The sequence below is a fragment of the Grampus griseus genome, assembly GCF_964374135.1.
Source record: "Grampus griseus genome assembly, chromosome: 8".
NCBI lineage: Eukaryota > Metazoa > Chordata > Mammalia > Artiodactyla > Delphinidae > Grampus > Grampus griseus.
In genome coordinates this window covers 13,273,056-13,285,980 of record NC_139002.1, presented here as the reverse complement: position 1 = coordinate 13,285,980, position 12,925 = coordinate 13,273,056, and the positions used below count along the sequence as shown (strand labels likewise).

The following is a 12,925-nucleotide window of genomic DNA, read 5'->3' as shown; positions in this document are numbered from 1 at the left end:
CCCCCCCCCCCCCGCCGCCCCGCTGGTTAATCTGCCAGGGGTTCCTCAGTAGGGCAAGCTGTTGGGCCGGGCGCGGTGGGGAGAGGCCATTGGCGGGTCCGAGGTGGACAGGTGTTCCGCAGGGTCAGGACCCGCCCCGGCAGCACCGCCTGCCCCCTCCCCCGGCCCCCGGCTCCCCGAATGCAAATCGCTGCTTTGCCTGGGCCGGGGGCCAGGCGCGGGGGCCCTGCCAGGGGGCGTGGTCCGAGGCCCCCGCCCCGCCGCGCCGCGTGCTCACCTGGGGCGTGTGGCAATCCCGCCGCGCCGAGTGCTGCCCGGGTGGGCGGGAGGGAGCAGCGGAGCGCGCTACGGCTGCGGCGACGGCTCCGGCGGCGGCTCCCGCGGCGGCGGCGGCCGGGGGCGGGAGGAAGGAGACCCTGGCTTCCCCGGAGGCCCGGCTGGGGCAGCCGCGAGGGGCCTGGGGGGAAGCTGGCTTTGGCCCCGCCTGGGGCAGGATGGTGAATCTGGAACCCATGCACCCAGGTGAGGGGCGGAGGGCGCGAGCTCTGACAGGTGTCACTGTGCTCGGGCAGGGGCGAATGACAGGGGCGCCGCTCTCGGGGGGTCTTGTTCCCCAGCGGCCAGGAGAGGGCAGTGTGGATAGCGGGTCGCCCCGAGCTGGCGGGCGCAGGGTCCGTCTGGGGGACTTTGGGGAAGAATGAAGGTAGGGGCTACGGTGGAGGGTGGGAGGGCTTCTGAAGCCTCGCATCTGGAGAGCGCTGGCATCTGGAGAGCCGCAGCCCTGTGGGACCTGGGCGTGCTGAGCTGTGGTAGTCTCGGGGAAGTTGCCCTGTTCACTGGTTGCAGAAGGGTGGCTCACTGGCTCAGCCAGGGGTGTGGACCTTGGAGTGCAGAAGTGAGAGAAATACGTGTATCCACATGTTGCGTGTTTGGTGTCCCAGGCATTTATGTGAAGTATAGGGAGAGTGGATATTGGTAAGGTCTAGGGGGTGCCTAGGAAAAGTGAGTGGAGCTGGGCATTTACAGAGGCACACCTGGGGCAGGTGCCATGGTGCACGTGTATTGATCAGGGCCTAGGGAAGCATGTGTCCGTGTGTGTCAGAGGTGAGTCTACCTGTCCCCATGTGTGTTGGGAGAAGAGGTGGAGCAGACCCCACCCGTGAAGGTGTACCTGCTCCCCTGCTCCGTGAGCCTAGGCAGTGCCGTAGGCTGGTGCGCGGCGGGGCTGGGGGATCCGCGTGCGGGGGCTGAGCCGGAGCTCTGTGGGACGCACAGGAGGAGAAGCCTGCACAGGGCCCTGTGGGAAAGCGCTTCCATCTCTGTGTCTGGGGGGGGGGGGGCAGTAAGAGATACATCCTCTGTGTTCTATGTCCCATGGATTTAGATGCCAAGCCCTCCTCTCCTCAGGGGTGGGAACCTAGGCCATGGAAATGCTTTTCTGGGAGTCAGTTTCCCCTGCGTGAAAGGTCTATGGGCATGGAGTGAACCAAGACCCCTCCATTCACCCTGCTGATCCCTCCTTCCACAGCTGGGCAAGGACTCGAGCTACTAATCCTGGAGGTTGGACTTGGTGTCGGGGTGGGCCTTCTGGAGGTCTGAGGGCCTGAGCAGAGACGGACTGACATGGAGAAAGCTGAGCCTGATTTGGCCATTTCAAACCAGCAACTTGCCTCTTAAAGGGGGCAACACCCAATGAATGACCTTCATTAAGGACTTCAGGGCTGTTGATGGGAATTTTGTTACCTGCTCTCTTTTCTGGAGGAAGAGTGAGGGAGTCAATTCTCATGACCTACCCCAAGGAGCAGCGCAGGCTGGAGGCTTTGGCCCTTCCTGGAGCCGCCAATCCTTGAAATCAAGCAGCAGTGGGTGCACGGGGGAGACCCAGTTTCCCAGACGCAGTCCTGGTGGGGCTGAGTGAAAACCAGCAGACGGTGAGGTGTTAGCTCTGAGTGGATCCCCAGGTGCCAGGACATGCCAGGGAGGGCTCGGTGTGGCGGAAAGAATCATCCAACTGGGTATCATCCAATGGTTGGGGAAAGTCCATTTTCAGACCTCGTAGCACCAGCATGGAGCTGGACATAGCTGGGGGCAGATCCCGGGTTCTCCTTTCTCCACGTTCCACCAAGAAGGCCTAGGTGTGCATGGGAGCAAAACCTGAAGGCACACCCCCCAGTGGGAAGTTCTTTAGGACCAAGACCAGAGACTTCCTGGGGGTTTTCCACCTCATTGTCTACTGGGGGCTCCTGCTCTGGGGGAAGTGGGAGGAGGGGGGGCAGCTGGGACCCAGCAGGGAGGCCGCCTGGGGGCTAAGAGGATCTAGCCGAGAGCAGGAAAGAGAGGGTGAGGCTGAGGTGAGGAGGCCAAGCCCTCCATGCCTGGCCTGGGAGGAAGCTCCAGGCTGACGCTTTTCAGAAGCCCGGGCACCTCCCCCAGCCCTGTCCCCTGCAGGCAGACACAAAGGGGGTGATTGAGCTAAACCCAGGGTGCGCTGACTCCTCAGGTGGGTTCTCCGTCCACCTGTTTACCTCGGGTGGGTGACCTGAGTCATCTCTCTACATTTGCTTGCCACTGCTCCCCAGCCCGCTTCTGTAGTCTATCTCCCCTCAGGGCTGCCTGGCCTCCCTGTGAGGTTTCCTGGCCTCTCTGTGGTGTCTGGTTCCCCTTTGGAGACCTCAAAGGGATCGCTCAATTTGGGACTTTCTGTGGGGCCTCTCTAACTAGGTCTCCATTTGAGGGCTCCCTTTGCTGGGTCTTCTCAGTGGGCTTTTTAGTCCGGGGTCATCTTTGTAAGGTCTTTCATTGAAGGCGCTGCTGTGGGGTCTCTGAGGGAGGATCCGTCTATGGAGTGTCTCCCTGTGGGCCCCTCTCTAGGGTCTCTGAGTCCAGGATCCTCGCTGTGGAAATCTGGTCTCTTCTGAGCCCTGCTTTTCCCCTCCCAGCGATCCTGTGTCCTGCGGATGCTTTATAAGCAGCGCTTGCCCTGTAAATCCCCAGTCCTAGGCCCTTGGGGATTCCCCCTCCATGGATCTACTGCAACAGTCTGGGGGGGTTGGAGGGGGAGCAGGGGCACACAAAATAATGCGTAAGGTCCCCCACTCAGCAGCTCCGCAAGCACTGCGGCCCCTGAGTCAGCCCATCTTTTTGCTCTGATAACCTGGGTACCAGCCGTGATTCAGGTTGGCCTGGGACCTCAGCACTTTGTATTTTGTAGAACACCTCTCACATGGGAGCACAAACACCCGAGCAGACATGAGGTCACCAGACACAGGGGCACCCAGGCTAAGGAGGGGCTCCTCCCTCCCAGGCCCAATGCAGGTAGGCAAGAGTCAGACAGAAAGCTCAGGAGGGAGAGAAGAGATGGAGGAAACAGTGGGAAACCAGCTGGAGGGGGACAGCTGGTTAGTCCCAGAGCATCTCTTTTTTGCCCTTTTCCTCACTGTGAGCTGTTCTCTATCAGCGTTGGGAAAGGAGGATCGAGTCTCACAGACTGATACCAGTTCCAGCTCAGGGGGTTGGAAGGTCTCTTGAGAGGAAGTGCATTTCTCTTGTAGAAGAGGTGAGAAGCATCTCCTCCAGGGAAGAGTTGGAACCCTGGCTCGCTCAGAAGTAGGACCGGTAGCCCCTTGAATTCCCTCTGGTAGAAGTGCCTGAAGCAGTGGGTATGGGAGGGAGAAGTCAGGAGGGAGCTCCAGTCCCTTCCGAAGAGATGAAGATGGACAGTAGGAGAGAGAGGAGTGGGCCTTTTGTTTTCCTGGCATAGCCTGGACCCAGGAGGTCCAGGACACCGTGGACACTCAGCCTGCAGCCTGGGGAAGTGCTGCCCCTTGGACTTTGCTCCTGCAGGTTCACACACACATCCTGGTTCACAGATGTGTAAGGAGGGGCTGCTGCTGGGTCATGCCAAGGCACAGGGAGGTCAAGGCCAGCGGCCAACATTTCGCTCCAGCTTCAGCGGGTGACAGCGCCGGTGAAGCAGATGAGGGGCTGCATCTGGCATCTGGGTTCTTACACGGACCAGCTGAGCCTCCCCAGAGAAGGGAGTGATGGCAAGGAACCTCCTCAGTTGCCAGCTTAGATTAGAACAGCAGAGAAGCCTGACCGCACCCCACACCTCTCTCACTCACCTCCGGCACGTGCTGTCCGACAGGCGAAGGGTTGTGGCGTCTCGGCGAGTTTCGGTGTTGGCCCATTTTTAGGCTGAGACCCAAGAGCTCGTCCCACCCATCAGCCTCGGCCTCCTACCCAACAGGAACAGGTTCTCAGTGTCTTAACATCCTATGGGAGTTAAGAGGTTTCACAGATCATCTCAGCCTGACCCTCCATTCAGACTCAAATCCCTGTCCAATGCCGAAGTGTCACAATGTTGCTCCCATAATGGGTACATGCAATGAGTAGATGTCCTGGAAGAGTGTGGAGCCTTTGACTCCTTCAAAAGTTAATTTTAGACATGATTAGGACTACCTTTCATGCTAATTTAAAAGATCAGAGAGATGGCTTTTGGGTAGAGTTAAAGGTGGTGCAGGGAATGGGTGTTGGAGGAGTGTTTGGGTTACAGGCATAGAATTATGGTTTAGCTAAAATGTCACCCTTCTTAAACGTCAGATGTTTGAAATAAGTTGATTCAGAATACCTGGTCATCATCCCACCCTCACTACCTCTTAAACTCTTCTTGTCCCCATGAGCGTTTTTCCCATGAAGTCAGAATTGGGAGAATGCAGATGGCTTCCCAGGTAAAGGACAAATTATGATACTGCTTAGACAGAAAAACCAAAGCTGTTAACTGTAATGGAAGAAGGGGACTCCGATCGAAGCCTAAGTATCTGTTTAGTTAATTCATTTATCACGTGCTTCCTTTGTGCCAGGAACTGTGCCAGGCTGTTTTCATTCAGTATCTTATTTGCTCCTCACTATAACTCTGGGAAGTATCATTTTTCTCATTTTTTTTTTTTTAGTTGAGAAAACTGAGGTTCAAATATGTGGCCAGGGTCCCCCTGTGCTAGTTAGGATGGCACTGGGATTAAATCCAGGTCTGTCTGCTGTCAAAACCCATGCTCTGAATTCCCAGCGCCACTGAAGCAGGTTTAAAAGCCCACTGAGAGGGCTTCCCAGTGGTTGAGAGTCCTCCTGCCGATGCAGGGGACATGGGTTCGTGCCCCGGTCTCGGAGGATCCCACATGCCACGGAGTGGCTGGGCCCGTGAGCCATGGCCGCTGAGCCTGCGCTTCCGGAGCCTGTGCTCAGCAACGGGAGAGGTGGTGAGCACTCACCCCCTCCCGCCCCTTCCCAGCAGTCTCTGACGTTTTCTCTGCACTGTTGAAGGATCCCTATGGGGAAGTGTAACTGAGCCGATCTATAATAGGCAATGCCCAGCTCCAGCGTGGCCCTTCATGGGTGGGACGAAGCTAAGCCCATCTCCCCCCTGGAGCAGAAAGCGTGGAGTAGCAGAAGCCCTTTGCAGACCTGTCCGGGTGGCCCACACTAGTTACTCTGCATATTCATGCATGACAGACTGTACAAAAAGTTTCAAACTGCAGCAGGAAGGACTTTGGTTAGGCTGGAGAAATGCCTTCTTAAATGTAGTGCACTGAGAGGGGTGGCAAGTGTGGCTGCAGGGTTTCCCCTAGAGGTCTGTAACCACGCAGGACAGTGTGGATGTCTGGGGAGGGCTGTACGGAGCTCCAAGTATTTACCTGGGAGTCATCACTTTGACCAGTCTCAAAACTATTCCTCAAACTACAGTGGTTCCCAAGGTTGCTTACTCCCTCCCCTGCTCCTGGGGTGTTCCAAGGGCTGTAGAACCTCGGGACTCCCCATCTCTGTCTTGCTTGGCATAACAGTCACCCCTCCTGCACTGCAGTCACTGCATCCCCTGGGACCACACTTTAAACCTCTGCCAGAGCCACACACATCATTGCCCTAAAAAAAAAAAAAAAAAAAGTAGAAGAAGAAGAAGAAATAAAAGTCGGTTTCTTCCTGCTTTTCCTGGGGTGGAGGTCCACCCTTCTCCCTCCTCCTGGTCATCTCCAGACCTCAGACATCCAGACTGTCAACTGCCCAATTATGTGGCCCAAATTAAGACGGGCTGCTTACCCGGGATTGGCTGGGGGGCCGGGTATGCAAATTGGCTCACCAAGACTTTATCTGGTTTGAAAGAGTCAAAAGTGCTGCCCCAGAGAAGGGAGGGGGTCAACATGATTTGAATAAAATATTCTTCTGTCTTTAACGGCTTCAGTATTGGGGTGGTTTCATAAGGAGAGGAGCTGAGAGTGAGTTAGCTCAAAGTTGTCTCTTTCCTTCTCTTTGCTGACCCTTGAGGAGACTTAGGGGCCTCTTAGGCAGCAGCAGCTGTCTGTTGTGGGTAAATGTTTAATTTACTGAAATGAAGCAGGGCAGAGAGGCCAGACCCGCAGCACTTGGGGGCTGAGACAGGGGGCCTTGTGTAGGTCTTCTCTCTCCGCGGGACGCTGACCCGCCTGCCATCCCTTTCTTACTGAGAACGTTGAAGGAGTAGGAGAGAAGGTAAGGGTTCCCAAGGAGGGCCACACGGGAACTAGGGTTTGATCACCAGACAGTGGGTTGACCTCTGAGAATCAGGCAGAGAATAGAGGCAGGATTGGCTAAAAAAGAGGAGAAGGGCAAGCCTTGGTCCCAGGGTGCTCTTGCCTCTCAAGGTAGAGTTATTATGAGGGGGAGGACGGGAGATGGATATTTCTTGTACTACTTTAAAAAATATCAGACATCCCCCAAATCCCAAAGGAAATGAGGATGGAGAATGAGGAGCATTCTCCCCCATTCCCCTCCCTCCGCTGTGCCCTTCCCCTTGTTAAATTTTTACCAACTGAGCCTGGTGATAGAAGGAAGTGGCCGTGAATGATGCAAAGGGGAGAGACCCTGCAGTAGCACTGGAGAAAGGGGGAAAGGAGGCAAGCCTGGGACGAGGGGATATGTGCCCCAAGCTTATGAATATTCTAATAGTTGTATGTTTAGGAATCAGGAATTTGAAAGTCTGATGCTTGTTGTAATTACCCATTCATCTTCGCTGTTTAGTTAAAGCCACATAGGTCATAGCGAGAAAAATTGTGACCTGTTACTAAAATCAGTTGTGTTCTCCCTGCAGATATCAAGATGAGTGGGGATGTAGCAGATTCTACAGTTGCTCGAAGTGCTCTCAGCCAGGTGGAGACAGGTAAGGGTCTTCTCTTCTGGGAAATGAAACAGAAAAGCAAGGGCAGGACAGAGTTACTGGAATTCATCGAATAATGGAATAACGTGGTACCTCTTCCGGCTTGGTCTTTCAGCCAGTCAGACCCAAAGGCTGGGTCTTAGGAAATGAAGGGATTCCCTAGAGACAGGGGGTATGACCCTGGAGCCTTTGAACAGTAGACATCGGTATACAACGGAACAAAGCCTCTGAAACTAGGCTAGGAAAGGGCCAGATCCTTAGAAACAAACAAGAAGTCAGGGAGGAGATTCACTTTTTTTTTTTCATTTTTAAGTAACATTTGTTTTTTTGCTTTTAGCTTTTTTTACTATTTTTTTAATAGATCTTTACTGCAGTATAATTGCTTCACAATACCCTGTTAGTTTCTGTTGCACAACAAAGCAAATCAGCCATATGCATACACGTCCCCATATCCCCTCCCTCTTGAGCCTCCCTCCCGCCCTCCCTATCCCACCCCTCTAGGTCATCGCAAAGCACCGAGCTGATCTCCCTGTGCTATGCAGCTACTTCCCACCAGCCAACTATTTTACATTCGATAGTGTATATATGTCGATGCTACTCTCACTTCGCCCCAGCTTCCCCCTCCCACCCCATGTCCTCAAGTCCATGCTCTATGTCTACATCTTTATTCCTGCCCTGCAACTAGGTTCATCAGTACCATTTTTTTTTCAAGGCCCCTAGAAGCAGCAGGCTGTGTTCCCAGCTGCTACTGACTGACGGAAGGCAGAATGTGTCTCTGGTAGATGGGAACTAAGGCCTTTTAACCCCAGATTTCTCAATAATCCTACTCAAGGAACTAATCAAAGAGGCCCATGGACAAGTGTTCCTCTTCCAAATTACATGCATGTGGGTGGCAAACAGACCCAGAAAGGAGGGCTTGGTGCCTTTAGATGTCTTTGCTTTGTGAATAAAAGGAAAAGGAGAGGGAAGAGTTGAGAAGAAAGTTTCATAGCTCTCTCTCTCTCTCTCTTTTTTTTTTTTTTGCGGTACGCGGGCCTCTCACTGTTGTGGCCTCTCCCATTGCGGAGCACAGGCTCCAGATGCGCAAGCTCAGTGGCCATGGCTCACGGGCCCAGCCGCTCCACGGCATGTGGGATCTTCCCGGACTGGGGCGCGAACCCGTGTCCCCTGCATCGGCAGGCGGACTCTCAACCACTGCGCCACCAGGGAAGCCCCTAGCTCTCTCTTTTAACTCCATAGTCCAAACCTTGCTTTGAAAGCTCCATATAATTAAAAAGAACTTGAAGAAAGATGAGCATAAGTTGTAACACCACCAAATAACTTTAATAGTATCCCAACAAGACCTCAATTAGTCTTTCATCTGGATCATTAGAGGCACAGAAATTAGAAGTGGAAGAGAATCGATGTCCCCCAGAGCTGAAATCTTTTCCCAAGTCTTCAGGTGCAGTCTAGTTCCATTCTTGAAGCTAAAAGACTCAGGATCAGGGACACGATAATTGGGGGTCTTGTGGAGGCATCTGCAGCATACATTTACCATAAACGTTTCTGCCCCTCCGCCCTCAATTTAGTCTAGAAACTGTCTGTTTACACGGGTAGTGGTACATGTTTTATACTTTGCTTTGTGTCTGGGAACAGTTAAGCTTGGAGAGAGTGGGCCAATTGCAACCATTTGTCAATTGATTTATTAGCTGAGTATGTTTAAAGGTCTGTGGAGTGGGGTATCTGTTCTCCCCAGTTGTGAAGAAAATTCCCTTTCATCTCCAGAACTCCAGCAAGGCTTTCATATCAGTTCACCTGATGAGTAGTAATAGGTACATCTCTGCTCTGAACTCTTCCCTAGAGAAAAACCAGAGTCCAGAAGCCTTGATTCAGAAGTTGAGTCACCCTTTCCCACTAGCAGGCTGGCTAGAGCTGACCCTGTTCACCTGGGCCAGGTATATTGCCCCAGGTATGTGGTGACACAGCTAAGAGAGTGTCCATGAGGGTGGAAGTCCACACTTAACAGGATAGCTCTGGTACTCTGTTATTAGTTACGGGACCAAGTCAAGACAACTGTGTCAGGAGTGAGAAGGACCTACATGAGACCCTGAAAAGCGATCCAGGAGACAGAGGGAGTTCAGAACCTGGGGATTAGGAAGGTTAAGGCGTTACAGGCAGTCTCAGCAGGCTCTGGCCTCCTGTCTGGGACTGTGGGAGCTTGAAGGAGAAAGGTTGAAGGAGAAAGAGTCTGAACATAAACTGGGACTTTCAGAATACGAGTGTCATCTCAGTGTCTGCCAGTTCAGAATGTGACCTTGGACCAGCCGCTTTGCTTCCCTAGGAGGCAGGAACAGATGACCTTTGAAGAGTATGGATTTAGAATCAAACAGACCTGGGGTAAGAATCACAGCTCTGCTGCTGACTGGTTTATGTGATCTGATGAGTTAGTTTAGCCTGATCTCTTGTAAAGAGGACAATTAATGTCCATCGTAGAGAGTGGGTTGAGGGTTAGCTGAGATATTTAAAGCCCTCAGCACAGTGCTTGGCACATTGACAGCTGCGGTCATCATTTCCTCTAATGGCATCATTAAGATTCTGTAATATACACAACGAGACTTGATGCTAAGTGTTCTGGGGCTGCAGGTAGCTGGAGTGCCCTTCTCCCCTTCACTCAGGCCAAGTGGATCAACCCTACAGGTTGATTTTGTTCCTTCCACCATTCAGGGAAAGAGTCTGTGTGGGTCCTTCTCAACTCCAAAGAGTCCCTTTAGTTCATCTGTCAGAACGCCTCCATTCCCAGATCCTTCACTTCTAGCGGCTCAGCTTGGTGGCTGGTAGCATCCTTACTTAGGTGACTGTCAAATTACTGCATGTTTTTAAGGGCAAGAAAAAAAGAGGCAGCTAATTAAAGTAACCAAGCTTCCTGGAAAGTCATTCTGACTCATTTTCTACAGAGGAAAACTTATCGTGAGTCACAGCGATTACCAACTTGGTTTAATGGCTTCCTTTGGATTTTTAAAAGGCAGATTCCCCTCCCCAACAGTGCCTGAATTAAGGGGTGGTTTGTCTCTGGGTTTTAAAGAAACTATAAACAAAGGTGACCTAGAAAGCCCCAGCTCCCTGAGAGCACCCTCTGTGTTGTGTGAAATCCCCAAGGTGCACGAGGTGGGAGCTGGGAAAGGGAAGTGAATTTCCCCTCCACACTGGCCAGGACCGCAAAGGAGAGCGTTCTCTAGTCCAGACACAGACCTCCCGGTTGGTAGAGACGTGGCAGGGAAGCTAGCTCATCCTTTCCTTTCCTTCGGTCTATGAGGAAGCCGAGGCATGGGTGGACAGAGGAGAAATTCAGTGTCTTTGTGACAGCGCTCGGGACCAGAGAAGACTCCCGATCCCCTGGCCAGTGTTGTTTCCACACCCTGCAGAAGACTGAGGCCAAGCTGTTTCTAGATTTCTGAACTATCAGCTTTTCTATCCTTCCTCTTACTTCCCGTTTTTACTTTTCCTTCCTTCTTGAGACTGACACCGATTTTTTTTTTTTTCCGGTTCTCAACTGAGTGGTTGATAAGAACATAGCCTTACCCACATTTCAAAAGCTCCCAGCTCCATAACTGACCATCCCCAAGCACCCAAGCAGATAACCCTATGACTTTTGACCACTCTGGTCACAGTGTAGGCTCCTACACAGGGGGAGGACAAATACGGTGGGCTTGAGAAGAAGAAAGGAAAGGCCAGTCACATCCACGGAGCCTCCTTCCCATACCCAGGCCCGTGGAGCCAACTGTACATGCATTACCTCATTTAATTCTTACAATTGCCATTTTTATCAATGAGGAAATTGTGGCTCAGAATGAGAAACTAACTAGCCCAGGATCACACAGCTTCTAACCAGTAATCAAACTCAGTCCTGACTGCAGTCTATTAACTCCCTGCAGATTATTGGGCAAATGTTTTCCCACCCAGACATTTATTTTCCTCCCCATTAAGGAGGGTTTGGGGCTGGATAGCCTCTAAGGGCTGAATTTTTAAAGATGTGTATGCAGTTCTGCTTTTCCATATTCTCTGCCATCAGTTCCCACACTGTGCATTTGTGTGGGGACTTCCTCAGCCCTGAGCTCTGCCCGTCTACCCCGTCACCTCCCTCAGCCCCTATATCCCCTCCTTCCACCACCCCTCTCAGCCCGCTCTCCTTCTGACACCTCCAGCTGCCTTGCTCTGTTCAGGCTCCGTCCTCTTCTCTGACCTCGCTGGCAGTCCTCGCTTGTGTCAAACCCTGGGCTCAGAAAGATGACGAAACAGTCCCTGTCTTCCAGGAGCTTTCCTCCAGGGCTTCATGGTGGAGTGGATCACAGGGCCAACCTGTGTTTGGAAGAGCACGTTCAAACAGTGCGTTTGGACTTTACAACAATTCTGTGAGGGTAGATGACGCCATCCCACTTTGCAGACGGGGAAGTTGAGGCTGGTTAGCTGATCTCCCCAAGGTTCTGTATCTAGCAAATGACAGAATTAAACTTGGGTCTTTCTAGTGACTATTTACCCAGAGATGGTGGTGGGAAGACTGGGGACCAGCACAGGAAACCAGGGACAGAGGACACAAGAGAGTGGCGGCATCAGGGAGATGCCGAAATTATGGCAGGTGGCTCCAGCCAAGGGGCTTGGCTCTCCTCCTTGGCTAGAGCCCCTGCTGGGGGGCTGGTCTCATCCAAGAGGCAGAAGCCTTGTCTGGTGCCAAAATGTGCTTGCTGGGGAAGAGAGGGAAAGAGCTGGGGTCCACTTACTCCCTTTGGTGAACTGTGGAGAGGGAGAATCTGGCCTTGGAGAGAACTGTCTCCATCTCTTCTCTCATCCTGGGCCAGCCTCACCGACACACCAGCCCCGGCTCCCCGCATTCTGCAGGCTCAGTTGTCATGGGTGGAGTGGAGGTTTGCAGGCCCAGATGACAGTGGAGCAGACGCCTTAGGACCCTTATCCTGCTCAGAGATCTGGGAAGGAAGGGCTCCACGAGGGGAGCCCAGGGGAGGAAAAGGGGAGCAAGAAGGAAGGGGGTGGGGACCGGACTCTGTTCAGTCATCCCTTCCTGCTGCCCTTCTTCTTTGCTTCAGTTGCCTATCTGAGAAGTGAAATGGCTCACCGTGTCCCACCATCTGGAAGGACCATCCAGGGGAGTTAGCTGTGTGGGGACCCTTTGCAGAGAGTCTCCTCACTTAAATCTGGCAACTTTCTACATGGTTTTAAGACGGAATGGACACGATTATATAGGGGAGCCCAGAGAGGTTAGTGATTCTCCTTAAGGCCCAAAGAAATAATGAGTAACTGACCCAAGAAGAGAAGCCCTGTCTTGGTCAGTTCATTCCTGGGACCTCGCCATCTCCACCCTAGTGAGTCCCCAAGAAAAGAGCTAAGGATAAAGAAACTACGTCTCACTGCGACGAAGAGGTGCAGTTCCAGGCAGAAACAGGTGGAAGGCTCTAGAGACGTGTGTGGGTTTTAACCCAAATGTTTATGGAATAAAACTATTCTTTCAATGACAGAGAGGACGAGAGAAGTCTAGGAAGTGCCTGGGGTGAGGTGAGACTTGGGGGAAGGTGCAGAACAGTCTCCTATTGACAGCTCTTTCTAAATGAGACACATGGGCGCACGCGTGTGCGTGCGCGCGCACACACACACACACACACACACACCCTTTTATGATTAAATGACAGAGTGGGTGTGAAAGCACTTTGCAAAGTGAATGTCACCATACAAATACAGTCCATCATTAGGTTG

At 52.7% G+C, this 12,925-nt stretch overlaps 1 protein-coding gene across 1 annotated transcript in view; it reads left to right on the top strand.

Moving 5' to 3' along the window:
• Positions 1-494: 494 nt before the first annotated feature.
• The window catches only part of POU2F3 (POU class 2 homeobox 3), a gene marked incomplete at both ends in the record, with an annotated part of 78,898 nt that continues 66,467 nt past the window's right edge, over positions 495-12,925 (top strand). The window contains 2 exons of the mRNA XM_082660915.1: positions 495-522; positions 7,118-7,186. Coding sequence (XP_082517041.1) covers positions 495-522; positions 7,118-7,186 — 97 coding nt within the window. The remainder of the gene's footprint in view (positions 523-7,117; positions 7,187-12,925) is intronic.